The sequence below is a fragment of the Carlito syrichta genome, unplaced genomic scaffold (genome assembly GCF_000164805.1).
Source record: "Carlito syrichta isolate Samal-C Ts95f unplaced genomic scaffold, Tarsius_syrichta-2.0.1 Scaffold118186, whole genome shotgun sequence".
In the NCBI taxonomy this organism is placed as follows: domain Eukaryota; kingdom Metazoa; phylum Chordata; class Mammalia; order Primates; family Tarsiidae; genus Carlito; species Carlito syrichta.
The window spans coordinates 21169-45239 of NW_007062282.1; the positions used below are offsets into that span (position 1 = coordinate 21169).

The window sequence follows — 24071 nt, forward strand, 5'->3', positions numbered from 1 at the left end:
AGAGTGAGACTCCAACTCAAAAAATAAAATAAAATAAATTCCTGGACACATACAATCTATGAAGATAAATTAGGAAGAAAGAGAAAACCTGAACAGAACCAATAACAAGTAATGAAATTTAATCAGTAGTAAAGTCTACCAACAAAGAAAAATTCAGGAGTGGACGACTTCACTACAAAATTATACCCAACTTTCAAAGAACTAACACCTATTACCTTCTAAATATTCCCCCCAAATGGAAAATAATTATCCCTAACTTATCCCATGAGACAGCATTACTCCGACACCAAAATGAAACTAGACAAGGATGCAAAAACAGAAAACTATAGGCCCATATTCTCGATGAATACAGGCACAAAAATTCTCAACAAAATAGTAGCAAACCAAATCTAAAATAATCCTGAGAAAAAAGAACAAAGCTGGAGGCATCATAGTAACTGACTTCAAAATATACTATAAGGCTGTAGTAGCAAAAACAGTATGGTATTGGTGTAACAATAGATACACAGACCAATGGAACACAATAGAAAACAAATAAATTCATATATTTTCGGTCAACTGATTTTCTGCAAAGACATCAGAAACACACAATGGAGATAGGACAACTTCTTAAATAAATGATGCTGGGAAAATTGGATATTCACATGCAGAAGAATGAAACTGGTCCCCGATATCTCTCACCATAGCCTCGGCAACTTGAGGAAACCTCATCTCTACAATAAATCAAAAAATTAGCCGGGTGGTAGTGCATGCCTATAGTTCTAGCTACTTGGAAGGCTGAGGCGGAAGGATCGCCGGAGCCCAGCAGGTCCAGTCTGGGTGACAGAGTAAGATTCCAACTCAAAACAAAAAAAATCAACTTAAGATGGATTAAAAACTTAAATGTAAGACCCAAAACTACTGAAGAAAACATAGGGAAAACACTTCAGGATATTGGTCTAGGCAAAGATTTTTATGGCTAAGACCCAAAAAGCACAGGCAACAAAAATAAAAATAGACAAGTGAGACTATATTAAAATAAAAAGGTGGCTGGGCTCAGTGGCTCAGCCTGTAATCCCATGCTCTGGGAGGCCGAGGTCAGTGAATTGCCTGAGCCCATGGGTTCGAGACCCGCCTGGGCAACTTGGCGAGACCTCAACTCTACAATAAATCAAAAAATTAGCCGGGCGTGGTAGCACGCCTGTAGTTTCAGGTACTTGGAAGGCTGAGGCAGAAGGATCGCCGGAGCCCAGCAGGTTGAGGCTGTGGTGGCTGGAGCGGTCACTGTACTCCAGTCTGGGCAGCAGAGTGAGATTCCAACTCAAAAAATAAAAATAAAAAATAAAAAGCTTTTGCAATCAACAGAGCAAAGAGATAAACTGTGAGTGGGAGAAAATATTTTGCATCAGAATTCATCCAACCATGGACTAATATAAAAAAATACATGAGGAACTCAAATAACGTAACAGTAAAAAACAAAAACAATCCCATTAAAAGTAGGCAAAGCTGGGCTCAGTGGCTCAGCCTGTAATCCCGCGCCTTTCGGAGGCTGAGGTGAGTGGATTGCCTGAGCCCGTGGGTTCGAGACCCGCCTGGGCAGCGAGACCTCATCTCTACAATAAATCAAAAATCAGCCGGGCGTGGTAGCACGCGCCCGTAATTCTGGCTACTCGGAAGGCTGAGGTGGAAGGATCACCAGAGCCTAGTGGGTCGAGGCTGCGGTGGCTGGGAGTGGCCACTGCACTCCAGTCTGGGCGACGGAGTGAAACTCCAACTCAAAAAAAAAAAAAAGTGGGCAAAGGAAACAGACATTTTCCTTTCAAAAGAAGACATCCAGAGGCAACAGGTATATGAAAAAACACTCAACAACACTAAGCATCAAGAAAATGCAAATCAAAATCACAATGAGATCAGATATCATCTTACCCAGTTAGAAAGGCTATTTTGTTGTTGTTGTTTTGTTTTTTTGTTTGTTTGTTTATGAGTCAGAGTCTCACTCTGTCACCCAGACTGGAATGCAGTGGCCGCTCCTGGCCACCGCAGCCTTGACCTACTGGGCTCCTGCAATCCTTCCGCCTCAGCCTTCCAAGTAGCCGGAATTACAGGCTTGTGCTACCACGCCTGGCTGATTTTTTTTGATTTATTGTAGAGATGAGGTCTCGCTGCCCAGGTGGGTCTCGAACCCGCGGGCTCAGGCAATCCACTCACCTCAGCCACCCAAAGGCGCGGGATTACAGGCTGAGCCACCGAGCCTGGCTAGAAAGACTATTTTTAAAAAGACAAAAAATATGGGCAACTTAGCGAGATCTCTTCTCTACAATAAATCAAAAATTAGCCAGGCGTGGTAGAGTGCACCTGTAGTTCTGGCTACTTGGAAGGTTGAGGCGGAAGGATCGCCGGAGTCCAGCAGGGGTTGAGACTGCAGTGGCTGGGAGTGTGCCACTCACTGCACTCCAGTCTGGGCTACAGAGTGAGACTCTAACTAAAAAAAAAAAAAAAAAAAAGACAAAAAATAGAGCAGGCATGATGGCTCATGCCTGTAATCCCAGCACTTTGAGAGGCTGTGGTGGCAGGATTACGTGAACCCAGGAGTTTGAGATCAGTCTGGGAAATACAGCAAGATCTAATTTCTACAAAAAAATAAACAATTAGCTGGGTGTGGTGTTGTGCACCTGTAGTGCCAGCTACTTGGGAGACTGAGGCAGAAGGATTGCCTGAGCCCAGGAGGTAGAGGCCGTGGTGATTGTGATGGCGTTACTGTACTCCAGCCTGGGTGAAAGTGAAACCCTGACTCAAAAAAATAAATAAATAAAAAATAAAAAGACAAAAAATATAGCAGATGCTGGCAAGGACGTGGAGAACAGACAACTCTTATATACTGTTAGTGGGGATTCAAATTAGTGTAGCCATTATGGAAAACAGCACTGACATTTCTCATAAAACTAAAAATAGAACTATCCCACTAGTGGGTAATTATCAAAAGGAAAGTAAATCAATTATATTACTATTCATAGCAGTATTCACCATAGCAAAGACATAGAACCAATCTAAGTGTTCCTCAATGGATGATAGAGAAAATGTGGTATATATAAACAATGAAATACCATTCAGCCATAAAAAAGAATGAAGTTATGGCATTTGCAGCAATATGGATGGAACTAGAGGTCATTATGCTAAGTGAAATAAGTCAGGCACAAAAAGACAAACACTGCATGTTCTCACTTCTATGTGTGATCTAAAAGTGGACCTCACGGGGTAGAGAGTAGAATGGTACTAGAGGCTGAGGGTGGGGTGGGATAAAAAAAGCCAGGTTGATAGGTAAAAACATACAGTTAGCTAGAAGGAATAAGTCCTAATGTTCAACAGCAGAGTAGAAGGACTGTAGTTAATAATCATGTATTGGATATTTCAAAACAGCTAAAAGAGAGGACTTGCCATGATACCAACACATAGGAATGACAACTACCTGAGGCGATGGACATTACAGACACTCTGAGTTGATGGTTACGCAGTCTATGCATGTAACAAAATATCATGTATGCACCCTGTAAATATATACAAATATCTGTATCGATTTTTTAAAACGGGGCTTCTTTAGACTTTCATAATCTCAACAGAAGTTATACAATTGGTAAACTTTTAAAAATTAGGAAACAGCGATAACAAAACTATAACAGCTTGAGGGTAGAACTTTTTAAAACCCACTAAACCTTTATTCAAAAACTTATAGAAATTATAGAAACCCATGGCTTGACAATTAAAACAGAACTAGTTCTTAACACCATGAACTGAATAATGATTTTAAAGTTTTACTTCCACTGTCTCCACCTACTGTGCCTTTGAGGAAGACATGTAAAACAGAGCTAGACATTTACCTGTTCTCCCATGTGAGTAAAGCAGAGTAAATTCCCATCTACACAGCCAATACAAATATACTCTAAGCAACATCGTGGAGAAGAGAAGAGTGGTTTTCCACAGGAATGTTTCCAAATTCTGTTCCCAGTAGCCTGTCAGAGCCAAAAAGCAATTCACAGCATTTTAAATCACTCTACTAATCAATTGCCTGCATGAAAAAAACTCATAAATCTCCCAGGGGCAGAGTAAAAACATCAGAAAATACTATAGTGGCATGCGAGATTATAAATGAGTTGGGCACAAAAAGACAAATATTGCATGTTCTCACTTATATGTGTGAGCTAAAAGTGGATCTGAGAGGGTTGAAAGCATTTATATACACAGCCACAGAATGAATCAGTGCTATTTATGAGAACTAGGATAAAAACTTGCAATAAAACCAGCAAAGAAATAACTAGCACCAAAGATCTATCCCTAAAACGGACACAGAGTTCTTACTATGACTAAGAAAATTCTGCTAGTGTAAACAATAGAAGACATACACAGGAACTTAGATTTTTCTCATCTTCCTAGAATTCATGTCCATCATTTTGTTGTTGTTGTTGTTGTTTTTTGAGCCAGAGTCTCACTCCATTGCACAGGCTGGAGTGCAGTGTCATGCTCACGACCACCGCAGCCTAAACCTGCTGGGCTTAGGCAATCCTTCCACCTCAGCCTTCCACGTAGCTGGAACTACAGACACATGCTCCCATACCTGGCTAATTTTTTTGATTTATGGTAGAGACAAGGTTTCACCAAGTTGCCCAAGCTGGTCTCAAACCTATGGGCTCAGGCAATCCTCTCACTGCAGCCTCCCAAAGCATTGGGATTATAGGAGTGAGCCACCGCACCCGGCCTCATGGCCATCATTTTTAGTGAATTCTTACTCAGTAATATGTAGAGTATAACTAAATGAAAAGACTCAAACTTGCAAAATTAAAAGCAAAAGTTTTTAAAAATTAAAGAAATATAGGTAATAAAATCAATACATATTATTTTATGCCTACAGGATTTACAGCCAGTAAAAGTCCTCCTAATGTAGAAAAATACAAATGATGTGGAGTCATGTTCAGACAAGGAGATGAAAAGACTGCACCTCCACACTTCAACTTCCAAACACACTTCTTTTCCTGGAAATAAGAAATAAATTCATTAACAAATCCGCATATTATACCTCCACGATATTGTGTCTGTTTAGTCAACATAAGTTTTTATCTTTAGTATAAATATATGCCTACTGTGGAGAATCAGATTAGTATAAGGAAGACAAAGGCCCCCCCCCAGAGAAAACCAATGTTAACATTTTAGCATCTACTCTTTTGATCTGCTGGGGGGTGTGTGTGTGTGTGTATGAATACATATATACACACTCAGACACATGGTTTAATATAGCTGATATCATTCTGAATATATATCATGGTATGTTTTGTTCACTTATTTTATAAAGCTATTTAAATATAATTTTAACATATCCCACATGAACATAATTTATCTATCTCATCATTGAGAAATAATTTCTTAGAGTTATAAACAACCTAGAAATAAATATTTTGGTGCATACATCTGACTGTGATTCTGATTACTTTGCCAGGACAGACCCCTAGAAAAAGAATTTTACTGGATCAAAGGATGTGAAATTGTTACCTATGGCCAAATCATTTTCCATAAAGGCCTTACCAGTTACCGCCTCTCACCACTCTCATCAGCAGTGAATGTTATCATTCCACTATCTGTTCTAATAAAATACATTTGTTACTCTGTCTCGTAGTCTCAATTTTCATTCCTTTGATTATTAAAGTTATAAAATATTTGTGTACATTTACTAGCCATTTCTTCTTTGGGGTCCTATGTGTTTATGTTCCCTGTTTATTTTTCTGTCTAGGTCTTTATATTTTCCTTATTAATGTGTATTTGCTCCTTATTTTCACGGACACTTATATTTCACATATATGCTCACTTATAATTCTTTTTCACATTCATTTCCATTTTTTCCAGTTGTTTCTATTAATTGTATAATTTTTATAATTTTTAAAAATTGTTATGTAATCAGCTCTTAACACATCTTGTTGATAACTTTGTAATTTTTTTTTCTACTGTCAAGATGATAATTCCAGTTTTTTACATTACTTTTTTTTTTTTGAGATGGAGTCTCATTCTGTCGCCCAGGCTGGAGTGCAGTGGCACACTCACGGCCACCACAGCCTCAACCTGCGGGGTTTAGGCAATCCTTCCTCTCAGCCTTCCAATAGCTGAAACTACAGCATGCATCACCATGCCCGGCTAGTTTTTTTTTGATTTTTTGAAGAGATGAGGTCTCGCCAAGTTGTGTATGTAGAAACAGATCATTTTACATCTTCATGGTCTGTTCACTCTAAAGGGTTTTGAACCAGGCGTTCTTGTACACATCATTAAAAAGTCGTAAAGTCAAAAAAAAAAAGGGAGAAGAACTCCAAAATGAACACCAGCCAGAAGAAAGGTAAACAAGCTCCAGCCACCCAAGAGAGGCCTGGTAAGAATACACCTGCTAAGGGAATGGTATCAGCTGCTATGAATGAGGTCAATCTAAGCACCTAAAGCACAATTGTTCTTAATGGCCTCTCCCGAAGGAGGGAGGGAACACACCTAGTTCGGCAATAGTGGCTGTTAACTGAAGGGAGAGGGGCATGGCCCAGCGCAGCACTCTGTATACCATCCACCCAGAAAATCCTTGGGTCTATATAAATGTAACTGGGGTCCAAATTAATTTCTTAATTAATACTGAGGCTAAGTTTTTAGCCCTTGTGCTCATACTGAACTTCTTCCTCCTAAAACCTGCTCTCCAGTGGAATTAAAGGTGTTTCAAAATCTAAATGTTTCACCTAACAGTTACTAAAAGGTAAATACAAATTATACCTCTAAAAGTTTATCATTTAAGTTATGCTAATAACTTCAGGCCTGGTAGCTTTTGTATGAAAAGGTAATCAGCCACTGCCTACAATTGTCAAAATGTAGGCCTGACTTTATTCTTTTTATTAAGCTAAAATCCAGTAATTTCATGCACACATAATGGTCATGCAAAAATTCCAGCCAGTGCCTGCAAATAATGCCACTGCTAAACGCCTCCAGTCAGACAGAGGGAGATTTTCGATCTCTGGCTAGGCAGGACTGCACCCATTATCAGCTCTGAAGAAATTACAGAAGATGGACCTTCACCCCTCAGCACCCCAAATAATTATGGGATCGAAAAATCTCTAAAGAATAAAGAATTGAGGGAGGGTAGCTACCACAGGTTAAACATAAATAAATTTCCTATAGATAGGTTCTAAAAGGCATTCAAACGTTTCTACTGCAGGCCAAGTGGCAACCTGTCCCACCCCTTGGCAAATCCAGGGAAAACTCCATCAGATGTAAAACTAGGACAATATAATTTCAATTTGCGGGTTAGCATAATAATCACTAGAAATCCTTTGAAAACATAAGTTAACTAAACATAGGTATTTGGTATTTCATCACTCAGGATCCAAATCCCTGAAACGGAATTTGTTAAACCTTTAAAATTGTTTAATGGCAGGCCTCTGAAGGAAAGGGGGGGCCACAAACATAAATGCTCATAAGAAAATGTGTTGTCTATTTGAGATAAATTTTAATCACAGTTTATGAGCTTATTTCCCTAGACACTTCTTGAACCAGAAGAAATTCAAACATCCAAGGGAAGTAAGTGTTGTTAAAAATTGAAAAAAGGAAGGACCCAATCAACAACCGTAAGAAAAAAAAAAAAGACGACCCTAAATGTGGTCCTGTTCCTATACTAGTCTAAAAAAATATTTAAATGCCTAACTTCACTATGAAGTCTCAAAGGGGGGTAAACAAAAACCCCTGCTAGAGAAAAAGGCCCCAAAACGGGCCTTTAAATAAAGTAAACAGGCATCTTGACTTTTGTAATTCCTTATAGGTGGCCACCCCCTCTTGTTAGGGGCAAACAGGCAAACTTAAAAGAATTTGAAAGTCTTGCCCTAAAGCAACAAATGCAAGCCTTAAGTTCAGTCCTAAATGCCATCCATTGTCAAGACGAAATCCAATTAGTGCCCCCACTGCCTTTGTTACAAAAGAGCGAAGTTTTTGTTTTTTCTTTTCAAAATCATTAAACTGTCATTTTGGTTAAATAAGTAACTTTTACAACAACTACTGTAATTGTGTGTTGTAACATGCTTTTAAAAAAAAAAACTTTAATACTTAAATTCTTCAAGTTCTTGATTCAGTCTCTAGGATAAAATACGCAGCAAGCTCCAGGGACCACACCTACCCCACCCCCTTCTAAATTGCCTGAAGGCCAGGTAAATTAATTTCACTAACAGCACGAACTTTAAAATCTCCTTCCAGGCACAAGGATTACTATCCAATATAAAACGAATGGAAAATAACCTGGGCTTCACACTCTATCAATTGTTGTAAAAGTATGTCAGATCTATTATAAAAACAAAGAAAACTGTTTTCTCTTGCTAATGTTTACCTGTTTTAAATTCTCAATTTAAGCTATAACCTGACTACATGTCTCTAATGTTTTCAATATAATAATATAATAATTCTGCTTTTAATAATTACCGGGCTTCTTGCTTAATATCTACCTTTAAGTCTCTGAGTACCGAAAGCCCTTATCCGGACGGTTGGTTGCTGGAGATGTTAATGCCTGGAGAAACCAACCCTAGTCATGCGACTGGGGCTTCACCACCTGTCAGCGTACCGGCACTCCAGTGATACGGAAAAGGACTGGTCACTCATCCAGCAAGATACTGGCCTCCTGCAATGGAGAGACTGTGCTTATAACTCTAAGGTGGACTATCCTGTGCCCGGTAAAAGACTATATATTAGTGACTGTGGTTTTTAATGGCTCTACACTTGCCACAGCTAGGTGTCATTCCAATGGATGGGTGCCTCCAGTACTGTCCATCAAGTACGGCGTCTGGCAGATTATTCAGCCTCATCTATGGAAAGCTCTCGCAGCCCTTCAGCCAGTCAGCCTGTCTAAATCTGTTGGACAAACTCAGTTATACCATATTAGAGCATACTTGCAATCCCCTTATATATTTCTTGTTTAGAATGAATATCAAACTGTTAAAATTATTTATCGTGCTAATGTTTATAAGATATCTTGTACTGAATGCATTTTACTAATTAACCAATGCCTTTTATAAGAAATTTGTCATTCTCAAGCAACTCCCCTATTTAATGGTCCCCATATCTTTGTCATACCATTAATATGCTGAAATGGTTTACAGACATTATATAAGGTTAATGCTGTGTTAGAAAGACAGAAAATTTTTTTTTAGCTACTTTAATTTTGGAATTACAGCATTAATGGCTGTTGCTACTTAAGTAACAGTTTCAGCTGTACCTCTATCTAAGAAAGTTCATACAGCTACCTTTGCTGATCAGTTATCTAAAAATGTTTCTATTGCATTGACTACTCAGGAAATTATAAATCAAAAATTAAAAAGTAAAGTTAATGCGATAGAAGAGACAGTTTTAACAGTAAGACAAGAGCTTGTGACTTTAAAGATAAAATTGGCTCTCTGATGTCACTCTGAGTTTAAGTGGATTTGCCTCACTCCTTTGGAGGTGAATAAGTCTGTCCATACTTGGGACAAGATAAAGAATCATATCCTTAGAATTTGAAATCATTCGGACTTAAGTATAAACCTCACTAAATTACATCAAGACATACAGGACATAAGTTGCTAAAAAGCAGTTCCGGTCCTATAAATTGACTAGCTCCATATTTAATAACTTCTCATTGTTTATCAAAAGCCATTAATGTCTATACTTATTAATGTAAGAATTTGCAGGACAGTAATTCTTGTCTTGCTGTGCCTACTTCGAGTTATTTCCAGAGTACTGAAAAGGAACATTTCTCAGCTTAACACCGAGTTTCATGGTTTTGTGCTAAAATAATTTAAAAAAAAAAAAGAGATGTTGGGAGCCAGCCATGGAGGCCCACTGAGCGTTAGGGATCAGGGAGGGCCGTAGACCCTGAGACCGCTAGGATGTGTTTGGGAGCCACTGACTCCATTTTCCTCCTCCTTTTACCACGAAGCACAAGTAACCTAAAAAAACTCTGCTGATCTAAGCTGAAAGCTCTGTAACTGTAACAGGCATGGCTCACTCTGAAAACCCATTGTTCCTGTTTCCCATAAAACTGTGGTTTCAGCTTACAAATTAAATATAATTCAAATTCAGGTCACATTTGAGAGCCTTTTATATGGTACAAGCTTCTTTATACAATTTAACAGTATATTTGTAACATTAGTATATACTTATAGGGAGCTGTTTCACGCTTTTCAATAATAAAGTTGTCAAAAATGGCTCAGCACAAAGTTTGGGCCACATTCCTGAGAGCCCAGCATGTACTTTAGACTGGGCTGCATTCTTTTAGGCCAGCTTTAACTACAATTAGTGTAAGGTTTCTCTACCTATTATAAAAATTATTTTATTCATAAAAAATTATTATAGAATAGGTCATGCTAACGTCAGAGAATCATGTTAGTTCAAGCATGACCAATCATAATATTTTAAGGTTTAACAAGATACAGTCAATTTTACAAATTTCATTGTCTCTATTTTCTACTGTTGTAATTTTAAAAAACAAGCAACAACTCAATTGGTTTAATTTAACCACACCCCCTGGTTTACTACATTAATTTCCACCGTAGTTGGTCCTTTAGTTGTTTTAATTCTCCTACTTATTTTCGGGCCTTGCATCATCAACAAGCTTATAGCCTTTGTTAAAAATCAAGTCAGCACCATTCAACTCATGGTACTCAAGCACCAGTACCAACCGCTTGGTACTCACCCTTGTTGTCTCAACTCTCCTACGCATTTTCAGAATGGCCTTAAAAATACCTATGTAGACCTATGATTGGGTCTTATCTTTAGGTTCCTCTGAGAGGGGGGAATGAGAGACCCAAGAGATTCAAAAAACTCTAAGGGAACTATTACTATATGAATTCCTACCCCACGTTCACTGTATTTGTTTGCAGTGTTTGTACTCAGAACTTTAAGTTTAATTTCTGTTTGTCTCATAAAATAACCGATTGCTTCCACAACTGCTGCTAGCAGTGTGTGAATGTTAAGCAATAAGCCCCTCCCAGACATTCCTTTGCTTAGATAACAGTAGACTGGTGGCACCAGCCACCACCCCCCGAGGTTCTGCGTTGTTTCAAACCTGCCTGCCTGCTTGCTAAACCTAGCGTATCTGACATTCCACCCTGCCCGTTTAGCAGCTCCCCGTCAATCACAGGTAGCTGAGCTAGAGCCTGCACAGACCAGACCAATCCCAAGTGCCCCCGTACCCGTTAGGAGAAATTACCCAGTCATGTAAAAACAAGTTTAAAGTTCTTTCCCCTCCCTCTGTAATTGTGCATAAAAACTGCTTGCCATACTGGAACGGGGCTCTCTCGTCCCTGAAGTTGCTGCATCGGCTTCATACGTGAGCCCAGACTCAAGCCTGAATAAAGACTCTCGTGTGTTTGCAGCAGAGCTGACTCTTTGTGGTCTCTTGGAGTTAAAATCTTGGGTTTAACAGTGTAGGCTCGTCTCGAACCCATGGGCTCAGGCTATCCTCTCACCTCGGCCTCCCAAAGCGCTGGGTGCATGAGTCACTGCGCCCAGTGATTTTTATATTTCAAAACTGTGTAGCAAACTTCTTTGTGGTAAATTTGGTAAGAAGTTTAAAAGTCTTAAAATATTAAGACCAAATTATGCTAAGCTTGGGAAATAGTTCACACCAGCTCTGAGATTCAACAGCACCTGACAGTTACTCGCTCTTCTAGGCTTATGGTGTTGGACTGATGAAGTGAATCCTTACATAAATATCAAAAGCATAAGCATGCTGGTCATGAGATCCAATGTACAGGAGTCCTGTGGTTGGATCCATGGTTGGCGAGCTCTTGACAGCATCCTCGGTAGCAAACATCCAGTAATTTTCCCCACTATTACTTTTCAGAACATAAACAATCCCATTATAACAGCCTGCAGGGAAACAAAATATAAAAGATGAAATTGAGACATGTCACTGGAAAATAATTCTTTGGCCTAAATCATGACAATTTACATTTAGTGCTCTTTGTGTGTACATAGGCTCTACGTTCAGCTCATCTGATTTAAATTTCAGCAATGTAAAGCAGCATCTGAAGAGTAATCACTTGTGTAAAATATCGATTTAGTAAGTACACTTTATTTTTTTGAATGTACTTCACTAATTTTTTTAGTTGGCGTCTCATTCTGTCGCCTAGTCGATCCTTCTGCCTCAGCCTTCTAAGTAGCTGGAGTTCAGACATACACCACCATGCCTGGCTAAGTTTTTGATTTATTGTAGAGATGAGGTCTCACCAAGTTGCCTAGGTTGTCTCAAACCTCTGGGCTCAGGCAAACCTCTTGCCTCAGCCTCCCTAAGTGCTGGGATTACAGGGGTGAGCCAGTATGCCCGACCTTCAATAATTTTTTTTAAAGTACTTATTTTTTAAAAGTACTTCACTACTGAGAAGTATGCTGTGGTGGAGAGAGACTTTGCCACATCTGGATTTAAATTTCATCTTAGCCATCATTGGGCAAATTACCCCGTGTCACTGAGCCTCAAATTATTCTCCTGCAAGATGTGGATTCATCTATTTCAAAGGTTATTCTGACAATTCAGATAATGTGGATAAATGCCCAGAGAACAGAAGGTATCCAGGAAATGCTAATGTTAATAGTCAATATTCATTGCATTTAATATGCGTCAGGTGCTATTCAAAATATTTTACATCTATTAATTGATTTAGTCCTCATGGTGAAGTAAGTACCATTATAACCATATTTTGTAGATGACAAAATTGAAGAACAGATAGATTAAATTACTAGGGCAAAATGACATAGCTGATATGTGGCAGAACCAAGATTTGAACTTAAGAAGCCAAGCTCTAGAACCTATTCTCTTAACAACTAACCTGCTTTTCCCAAATTGCTGCTACAGAGGAGAAAATGGGACAGGATTCCCTGACCTTGGTGTGGTCAAATAACCCCACCGGAAGCAACGGTAGTCACTATCTACTTAGTGGAGGTCACTCAAATTCCCTGGGGTGCCTGTAAATCAGGGAAAGTGGAAACTGGGGACAGTTATTTGGGCAATTTCACCGGTGTCCACTCTTTAAATGGTTCTGCCTGTGGTCACAGTGTCTGCTGATCACCTGAGCCCAGTTCTCAACATACCTTGTGTGCTGCCTTTTTTTCTAGCAGTTACTACTTAGTAGCAAGACAGCAGTGGCCTGCTCAGAGATGGCAAGGAAAAATGTCCTACATAGAGCATCCCAGATCTTTCTTGCAGTCCAGTTCAATACCCAAAGAAAATACAGACTATAAGAAAATCTTTGTGGCCTTGGGTGAAGCAAAGATTTCTTAGATACAAAACCAAAAACATAATCCATTAAAAAAAAAAAAAGATCAATTAACCCTCCTCAAAATTAAGAACTCTGCTTCAAAACATACTATGTTAAGAGAATGAAAAAAACAAGCCACAGACTAGGAGAAAACATACGCAAAACATATCTGATAAAGCATTTATACTCAGAATACATAAAAGAATTCTCAAAATCAAAAACCAAAGCCAGGCACAGTGGCTTATACCTATAATCCCAACACTTTGGGAGGCCAAGGTGAGAGGATTGCCTGAGCCCATGGGTTCAAGATCAGCCTGGGCAACTTGGTGAGACCTCATCTTTGCAGTAAATCAAAAAATTAGCCAGGTGTGGTGGCACATGCCTATAGTTCCAACTACTTGGAAGGCTGAGGAGAAGGATCGCCTGAGCCCAGCAGGTCAAGGCTGCGGTGGCCGTGAGCGTGCCACATGCACTCCAGCCTGGGCGACAGCGTGAGACTCCAACTCAAATAATAATAATAATAATGGGCAAAAGATCTGAACAGACACTTCAGAAAAGATATACAGACACCAAAGAAGTTTAAGAAAAGGTGCTCCACATCACTAGTCACTAAGGAACTGCAAATTAAAACCACGATGAAATACTATCCCATGATTACTTGAATGGCGAAAGTAAAAAAAAGTTAAAACCGACAATATCAAGTGTCAGCAAGAATATGGGGCAACCAAACCTTTCACATAGTAATGGTGGAAATGCAAAATGGTTTAGTTGCTTTGGAAAACAATTTGGCAGTTTCTTAAAATTTAAACCTACACTTAACCATACAACCCAGCAATCTCTCTCCCCGCCAGGTATTGACCCAGGTAAAATTAAAAGTCAATTCTTCAACCAAGTCGCTCCTAAATTCCTGACCCATAGAGACAATGAGATGATAAATACTTGTTGCTCTAGGTCATTAAGTTTTAGAGCAATTTGTAACGCAGCAACATGTTTTATTACTACTCACATTTTACCCAAAGAAAACTGAAATTCTAAGAGGTTCAGCGACTTGCCAAAGGTCACACTGCTCCTAACAGCTATAGAGCTAGGTTCAAATCCAGGGACTCTTGACCCCAAAACCCACACTTAATCAACACACACTTAACTATTATTTTTTGACAGCAATCAAACCCAATATACATTGAATTCTTTTTTAAAATTTAACTTGGTCCTAGAGCATTACTATGTGGTAATACAATTCTACAAACCTCAAATTAAAAAACTTACCCACTACAATAAAGTTTCCACACTTAGACACACATGCTGAGGATTCAATTCGATCTCCCAAAGTCTGTTCCCATTTCACCTTCCCAGAATAAAGGTCAATTGCCTTCATTCTGTGAGAATGGGAACCAACGTACACAGTTGGAGATAAAGATGACTTATCAGAAGCTGGTATGACAACCAGTGGTGAAGCGTCTACACATTTGCAAGTGTCCGATTTCCACCTCACATGTAACTCCATCTTCTCAGCAGCCATCACAGATTTCCCCTCTTCAGAAACTTCTGCAACACAGGATGAGTCTTTTGACTTCCCAATACAAGCTGGAGGATTTAAGTTTTTCAAATGTTCAATGTTGGACTGTGAAATTAAATCAGAAGAGCAATGTCCTAATCCAGTTAAAAACCTAGCAGTATTCAGAGACAAAATCTGACTCCCTCTGCTCAGTGCAACGAAAGCATTCATCTCATCATTGCAATTTAAAGTCATGTCAGATTGCTGGTGTAAAGATTTTCCATTGGATTCCTCTTGATTCATGTCACTGAGTTTCCTTTTAATGGCATAACTCTTCCTGAATGTCAGATCTTCATCTGAAAACACTCTTTGACAGATATGATTGTAAATCTCTAAAATGGAACTGCTGAGAACAATTTCCAGAAGCCCAGGTATTGAAGTACCAACAAGTTTTTCAATCTCACTGAGGAGCCGTATGGCCTTTAAGGAATCTCCACCACTATTTAAGAAAAGTGAATCATCAGGAACCTTCAAAAGATCTTCTGAGAGACTCAGAGTAGACTACAGATGAGAGAAGAGAAAAATATGGTGACATAAAGGCCTAAAACCAAACAACCTCAACAGTTACAGGTAATATATAGACATGATATCACCTACATATGAACATAACAAAATAAATATTGTTAATAACAAAATTAAGCTTTAAATTATTTTCTTTATATTAAAGGAGACTATCCCTATGTTACTATTTTATCACAAACAAAATCTAAAATTGCAAAATATACTTCCCTTTAGAGCAGCTTTCCTACCTATAAAATTAGGAATGGAGTTACAAAAACATTGATTTACTAAATATAAAGCCCACAAGATACCAAGAGCTGACACTTCGATGATATGAGAAAGGTATGTATCTTCATCTGCTTTATGCATAAATCAAAATTATTGTCCAATATTCCAGAAATTAAGTAGATAAGACTTTTATCTAAATAGCCTCTATTTTTAGATAAGACTATACAATTACATCTTCTTTTCAGAACCCTTTAGAAAAGGACAATCTACATTTTATCTAAGAAAAATTGTTGACCTATTGAAATATGTTTTAAAATTCTCTTAAGTGGAAACACATGTTGTTACTAAAAGTCCTTCAACAGTAATGATGGAAGCCCTAAGTACAAAGACAACAGACTGCAGTATTACAATTTTTGGTCATTTGCTCAGCTTGGACAAGAGTGTTACTGCACTCCACTAACCCCTCTCAGAGAAAAGTTGTGTCAAGACAGGCTCTGTCTGCTGGTGCCTGTTATGACTGCTTCATTTTCAAAACATTTATTTGTGGGGAACTTAATATAATCTTACAGTAGAGAACCTAACTTTTATTTTAATATAAACTGCATAAAAGAAGGCATACTACCTAGTATCTGGGCAGCAATAACATTGTTAGAAAATGTTATCTGACTTATTGGGAAGTTATCATTCCCAGATATAAACATATAATAATATTTACAACAATAATTCTATATCTTAAAAGTTGTAGTACCTTCCACAAATACTGTAATTTTTCCCAAAGCTCCTCTTTTCCATTGAGCTTATTCTCAGACTTCAAGTTTATGTAGTTTAAGTACATCTTGTTTAACGCAGAAACATCAATTTTGCCTTAATATAAAAAAGAAATAACAAATGTTTTAAAATAGCTTTTAAAAATTCTTTATATATTCAATAGCCACATGCATTTATATATTCATTAGCCACATGCATTTTTCATTGTACAGCTTAGAAATCCCTCAGAATAAAGGACTGTCATAAATAATCAATTCTAAATAAAGGAGTCTAATGCTACCAAGAATGTGAACAGAATGGACAACGAAAGGCAAAAGGAGGAGCTAATGTTTACCTAATTTAAAGCACTGAAGAAAAGGTTCCGTTAATTGAGCAATCACTGCATTTTGAAGTATATATTAAATAAAAATGAAATTGAAAAGGCAATATAATGTGGTGACTAAGAGCACATATCTTGAAGTCAAACAGTTCTGACAATTTCAGTTCTACCACTGTGATGATTAATTTTATGTGTCAGCTTGAATGGGCATGGGTTACCCAGGCTAAATACTGTTTCTGGGTGTGTCTGTGAGAGTGCTTCTGAATGAGATGAGTATATGAATTGGTGGACGCAGTTAGTAGACTGTCCTCTCCCAAGTGGTTGGCATCAATCTGCTGAAGTCTATAACAGAAAAAAGGCAGAGAAAGGAATAAGTAGCCCCTTTTTCTTGCCTCACTGCTTGGGCTGGGACAGCTCATCCATCTTCTGCCCTCGAACTGGGATTTACTTACACCATCAGTTCCCCTGGGTCCCAGGCCGTAGGACTCAGACTGAACTACACCACCAACTTCCCTGGGACTCCAGCTCACAGATGGCAGAGTGTGGCATTTTCAGCCTCTATAATTGCATGAGCCAATTCCTCATAATAAAGTTCCTTTTTATATATGTATATATTGGTTCTGCTTCTCTAGCAAACTCTGACTAATATAACCTAGAAAAATTATTTTAGGAAAATTACTTAGCCCCCCGCTTACTCCCCTTTTTTAAAAATTTGAGATAGAGTCTCATCACACTGCCCTGGCTGGAATATAGTGGCTATTCATAGGCACAATCATAACATACTACAGCCTCAAACTCCTAGGCTCAAGCCATCCTCCTGCCTCAACCTCCCCAAGTAGCCAAAACTACAGGTCCACACCACCATCTCTGGCCTAATTACTTAACCTTGTTAAGCCTTATTTTCCTCATCTGTAAATGGGAATAATAGCATCTACTCATAGGATGTTCTGGAGATAAAATGAGTTAATTATACAAAGCATTCAACAGAGGGTCTATCACAAGAATGCTAGTATCATTTATTATAATAAAGATTTATGTGACCATTAAACTAGTTATGAATACAATTTGCATTATTTGGTTCTCAGACATGTCTGCTTTTAATTATTTTACCATGGGATGTAAATGGCAGGGCAGCAATCAACACAAGCTCATCCGGGATTGCATGACTTGAAAGCTGTTTCTGCAGCTCTTTTAAGATGTCACCTTTTACTGAATCATCTTTGGACACTATGAAGAGAATTAATTTTTCCTGATTATACCATGTAACTGCACAAGACTCCACTTGATGGAGTTCTTCAGCAACCTGTAAGAGAGAGTACCCCAATTTGCCAATGAGAACATTTAAAAGCAAGTTTCCTAAATGTTCACATTTTATCTGAAATAAAAACAGTTTAATTAAATTTTGGAGTATACTAAAGAGTTTTTAAAAATTGTTACTATTACTTGCTCACAGGTTTCATGAAATTTTTCAACAAGAATAGGTCCTAAAGTAAAATGAGCCAATTTTTTTTAAAGTATAAAAATATCCATTTTATCAATGAAGAATAACCATCTCTTTATGTTGGGAATAAGGGACACACTAAATTAAATTATCCGCACCTTTTACTATAAATCATCACTAATACAAAAATCTTAAGTGTAAATTATAGAGAACCCTAGTGGCAGATGCTTCTAGTACCTACGTATATTAACAAATATTTAATATTAAAATAGCCTACCTGTTGCACAAGTTCAATGTTAAGGCGTTTGCCGTGACGCTTGATCTGACTGTCCTTTCGTCCCAAGAAAAATATCTCTCCATCTTTCACCGTCACAAAATCTCCTGTGGCTCGCATTGTACCGAGTGGCACTGTCACTTCATCGTCAAGAAAACACACTCTGTTTCTGCCACCTTCCCAAGATATAAACACTAATGTCATAAAAATTCATGGAAAATAATATTAAAAACCATCAAATCAAGAACATCTCCAAAAGTTCGGTTACTAAGTTTCAAAACTTATATTAAAAAGGGGGCCCATTTTTAAATGTTATCTGATAAAATTAGACACAGTAACCTCAGTAAATGAGCAAACGGATGAAATAAAATTTGCTTCTAAAAAGATATCGAACTTTTTTCTGGGTGTGGTGGTTAACACCTGTAAATCCCAGCACTTTGGCAGGCCAAGGCGAGAGAACGGCCTGAGCATAGGGGTTTGAGACCAACCTGGACAACTTGGTGAGATCCTGTCTCTATAATAAACCAAAACATTAGCTGGGCATGGTTGCACGCCCATGGTTCCAGATACTTAGAAGGCTAAGGCAGAAGAATTGCCTGAGCTCAGCAGGTTGAGGCTGTGGTGGTCATGAGCATGGCACTACACTCTAGCCTGGGTGACGAGTGAGACTCTGACTCAAAAAAATAAAATTAAATAAATAAAAAATAAAGATATAGAACTTTTTAAGTTCTTAGACTACTGATTAAATATAATTTGGCTATAAATATAAAAGTCCAAGTTACAGTTTCTAAATTACTTTTGTTAGAGTATTAGACACTATTATCTGAAATAACTATGGTAACTTTGTCAAAACTTTGTTTTCTGACTATGAGAATTAGATTTAAAATTATCATCACTGAAAAGCATACTAGACATAAGAAAAACAGAAAAGAAAACATTAACACATCAGATTTTTTCTTGAAAAAAATATTATTCCCAACCAACAAATATAAAACAACCTATGAATACTTGGCCACTGCCTTCTTGAACTGTTAAACCATCAGTATCTCGGACTTCAACTACTGTTCCAAGCAATGGACATCCCAGTTGTACAGGCAAGTCACATCTATGAAAAACAAGGCCCAAAGCAGATTGAAATTTTTTCATTTGAATAGGTTGTTTCTCAATATATTTAAATCACATAGTTCTGAATAAAGAAAAACATTTGTTATACTATAATTCAAAGATTAACAAGAGGAAAAGGTTAGGTGGAAAGGTTATCATACATGTTATTCATTACTGTTTAGTCACAAAAAGTTCTAGCAGGATCTTAGCACTTGTTATAATAAGAAAGGTACTGAATTCCCAACTTAAAATACTAAATAAAACAGTGTTTCTAAAATTATTATCCCAGTGCATATCAAAACCACTGTTAGTGTTAAAAGCCTGGAAATAGTCTCTCTCCTCTCTAGTATAAATAAAACTCTTACTTCAAAGTACAGTTAAGAAGCTTCTCTGGAATCCTATAAAAGGTCGCCCAACTTGATACTTCTGTGATACCATAAATATTAAATATTTGTGTCTTATTGCCTTCTTCTCTCCAACTCTTGAGGACAGTCAGTGGTGGAAATGCTTCTCCACCAAGGACTAACACCCGAAGAGACGTGCTGACAGATAAAATGGTTGACTTGATAAGCTGAGATCCAAATCTTCTAAGCAATGTTGGTGTGGCCTGCAGATACATTTAAAATAAATCATTATTTTTCCCTCAGTTCTTTAAAAAGGCAAACACACTGTAATTATCAGTTCCAAGCTTAACATTTAAAGTTCACATAGAAATTAAGGCTGTGTTTATCAAACGGCAAATCACATTTGGAAGACTACTGACATGGCATTATCTTCTTAATGTGGGTATCAGTTATGTTTTAGCAAAAAAGCAAAACAGTCATGTTTTATTATATAGTTTACACAAAAGGTTTATAGATAAAAAGGGAAAAAATCTATAAAAATCAATTTACATTTCCTTTCCCATTAGCTCAGTATAGAAAGTATAAAAAAGGCTTTAAAAATGCCCCTCAGCAGCCGGGCTCTGTGGCTCAGCCTGTCATCCCAGCACTTTGGGACCCCGCGAGTTTGAGACCAGGCCGGGCAACCTGGCGAGACCTCGTCTCTACAATAAACTCAAGAAATTAGCTGGGTGTGGTAGCATGTGCCTATATTTCCGGCTACTTGGAAGGCTGAGGTGGAAGGGTCATTGGAGCCCAGCAGGTAGATACTGTAGTGGCCATGAGAGTGCCACTGCACTCCAGCCTGGACGACTAAGTGAGATTCCAACTAAAAAAATAAAATAAAATAAAAATGCCCCTGAGCAAAACAATATGAATAATAAAGATTTTTTCTTTTTTTTTTTTTTGGGTCAGAGTCTCACTCTGTCGCCCAGGTTGGAGTGCAGTGGCACGCTCATAGCCACCACAGCCTCAACCTGCTGGGATCAGGTGATCCTTCTGCCTCAGTCTTCCAAGTAGCTGGAACTACAGGAGTGAGCCACCACATCCAGCTAATTTTTCTTGATTTACAAGGTCTCATCAAGTTGCCCAGACTGGTCTTGAACCCCTGGGCTCAGGCAATCCTCTCGCCAATGCCTCTCAAAGTGCTGGGACTGCAGGTGTGAGCCACCATGCGCAGGTAAATAAAGATTTTTAACAAAAGCTTTACTGAGGTATAACTGTTACATAACAAACTATTTTAAGTGTATAATTTAATATGTTTTGATATATGTATGTACCAATGAGACCATCACCACAATTCACATAATTAACACACCTGTCCTAGTCTATTTAGTTGGATCACTATAGCAAAAATACCACAGACTGGGAAATTTATTAGGAACAGAAATTTACTGCTCACAGTTCTTGAGGCTGGGAAGTCTAAGATCAAGGCAACGGCAGTTTCAGTGTCCAGTGAGGCTCTGTCTGCTTCACAGATGGCACTACTTGCTGTGTTTCACATGGCAGAGGGGACATACAAGCAGCCTCAGGCCTATTTTAAAATTTCATCATCCCATTCATGAAGACCCCATACTCATGACCTAGTGACCTCCTAAACACCCCACATTCTAATACCAACACACAGGGGATTAGATTTCAGCATATGAATTCCAGATAGACACACACATTCAGACAACAGCAATGTCCATCACTCCTAAAATTATCTGTACCCTTGGAATTCCTCCCTTCAACTGGACCCCTTTTGCAGACAGCCAATACTTTATTTTCTGCAACTATAGATCAGTTGGTATGTTGTATGAGTCTACTTATATATATTATCTAATGATATATAAGTATGAATAGAAATTATGCTGATATATTCATAAGTAGCAACCTAAGATTTTACCCTAATTAAAATTTATAGGCAAATTTCAATTGTCTTGGCTTAATTTCTGGTGTTAAGGATAATTCAACTTTGAACTCAACAAATAAATGGCATCTGTGAATATTCAGCAAGATAAAACATGAAAATACTTTTCAAACATCATAAACTGAAATGATAAATTCAGAGGCAAAATACAAGTCAATATCTTCTGCTACTGAATCATTCTAGACATACAGAAACAGTACTTAGGAAATAATTTTTTAAATTGGGAATGCTAAGATTTCCTCCAAATTTTGTAAGAAAAAAACTCATGAAAATGGGAAACACTATTATCCTCATATGTTCCTAGCTAGCAACCTAAGATTTTACTATGATGAAAATGTTTTACTTGACTAGTCATGGTAGTTCACACCTATAATCTCAGCACTTTGAGAGACAGAGGCAAAAGGATTGCCTAAGCCCACAGGTTGAAGAACAGCCCAGACAACTTGGCAAGACCCCATCTCTACAATCAATCACGCACACACAAAAATTCGCTGGGTCTGGTAGCATGCACCTGTAGTTCCGGCTACTTTTAAGGCTGAGGCAGAAGGATCGCCTGAGCCTAGCAGGTATATGCCAGGGTGGCTGTGAGTGTGACACTGCACTCCAGCCAGGGCAACGGAGACTCTAACCCAAAAAAAATTTTAAAAAAGCATCAAGCTAAAAAATCAAAAAAGAAAAGCTTCAAGCTTAAATAATATAACTTTGCTACCCAGAATATGTAAATATAAAATTTCCAGATACATTCTAGGCTTATAATAAAAATCAACCCTTTCTTTCCCAAGAAACTCCTTACTCCTGAAACAAATAAAAGAGGCCTTTAATTTCCTCAAAAGCTTTGTCTATTTCACTTTGGGGCCCTGCCCCCTGACACTAATTCAAGATATTCTGTTCTTCTCAATTTTCACCACTTTAGTAGTATGTGTTCAAGCGCTTTTAAGATCCTTGCTTCATGTTCAGAACCAACTAGGTCTGCATAAGGATATATATTTTTAAAATTTCATTTTATTATAGGAATTTGGAGTATGAGTGAATATTAACAACATAAGTAGGCTGCATGAAAGTGAAGTTTGAGCTTCTAAACCAGCCCTCACTCTTGCTGGTAATAACCCAAGTATCTTTGTGTCGTCACTTGGCCCCTGCCCTCTTCCCTCCTTCTTCCCTAATAGTGCCCAGGTATATGTTAAAGTATAAAAGTATATACCAAAGTGGCCAGGCTCGGTGGCTCAGCCTGTAATCCTACGCCTTTGGGAGGCTGAGGTGAGTGGATTGCCTGAGCCCGCGGGCTCGAGACCCGCCTGGGCAGACAAGACCTCATCTCTACAATAAATCAAAAATTAGCCGGGCGTGGTAGCACGCGCCTGTAATTCCAGCTACGTGGAAGGCTGAGGCGGAAAGATCACTGGAGCCCAGCAGGTCAAGGCTGCGGTGGCCGGGAGCGGCCACTGCACCCCAGTCTGGGCGACAGTGAGACTCCAACTCAAAAAAAAAAAGTATATACCAAAGCAAAAATCTTTGATGACTTATATATCATTTGATAAGAAATTTGACTTGGGAGAGAAAAGATGAACCCTGACAACAAAGCTGAAACTCACTATGAAAAAAGACATGACTCATACAAAGGAAAGGATAGCAGTCAGTTTCTATACTTCTCTTACTTTCTCAAACTAAGTCAGCAGGGCATGGTGGCTCAGGGCCTGTAATCCCAGCACTTTGGGAGGCTGAGGTGAGAGGACTGCCTGAGCTCATGGATTCAAGACCAAACTGGGCAACACAGCGAGACCTCGTCTCTACAATAAACTAAAAAATAAAATTAGCAGGGCGTGGTGGCACATGCCTATGGTTCCAGCTACTTAGAAGGCTGAGGTAGAAGGATCGCCTGAGCCCAGCAGGTTGAGGCTGCTGTGGCTGTGAACATGCCACTGCACTCCAGCCTGGACAACAGAGTGAGACTCTGACTCAAACAACAATAACAACAACAACAACAACAAAGTCAAAAGTGATCTGCTGATCATATTTCAAATAAGTTTTGTGAGTTAAATAAAATCTCCATGAAACATGCAAAGCTTGCTGGGAATAGAGTAAGTTAATATCAGTTTCTCAGAAAAATCTGACCCCAGGAAGGTCCAAAACAACTGCTGGTTGGGCTCGGTGGCTCAGCCTATAATCCCATGCTTTGGGAGGCCAAGGTGAGTGGATTGCCTGAGCCGGCAGGTTCAAGACCCGCCCGGACAACTTGGCGAGACCTCATCTCTACAGTAAATCAAAAAATTAGCCGGGCTCGGTAGCTCAGCCTGTAATCCTGCGCCTTTGGGAGGCTGAGGTGAGTG

The 24071-nt window shown here is 38.6% G+C and overlaps 1 protein-coding gene across 4 annotated transcripts in view; it reads right to left on the reverse strand.

Moving 5' to 3' along the window:
- The window catches only part of AASDH (aminoadipate-semialdehyde dehydrogenase), a 41682-nt gene that overhangs the window by 2767 nt on the left and 14844 nt on the right, over positions 1–24071 (reverse strand). For 2 of the 4 annotated variants that reach the window (XM_008047925.2, XM_021707484.1), the window contains 9 exons: positions 19818–20059; positions 19347–19453; positions 18352–18524; positions 17744–17936; positions 16295–16410; positions 14529–15318; positions 11714–11877; positions 4881–5003; positions 3855–3986 (listed from right to left, as the gene is read on the reverse strand). In XM_008047925.2, coding sequence (XP_008046116.1) covers positions 3855–3986; positions 4881–5003; positions 11714–11877; positions 14529–15318; positions 16295–16410; positions 17744–17936; positions 18352–18524; positions 19347–19453; positions 19818–20059 — 2040 coding nt within the window. The remainder of the gene's footprint in view (positions 1–3854; positions 3987–4880; positions 5004–11713; positions 11878–14528; positions 15319–16294; positions 16411–17743; positions 17937–18351; positions 18525–19346; positions 19454–19817; positions 20060–24071) is intronic. The other 2 variants (XM_021707486.1, XM_021707485.1) reach the window with 2 other exon arrangements.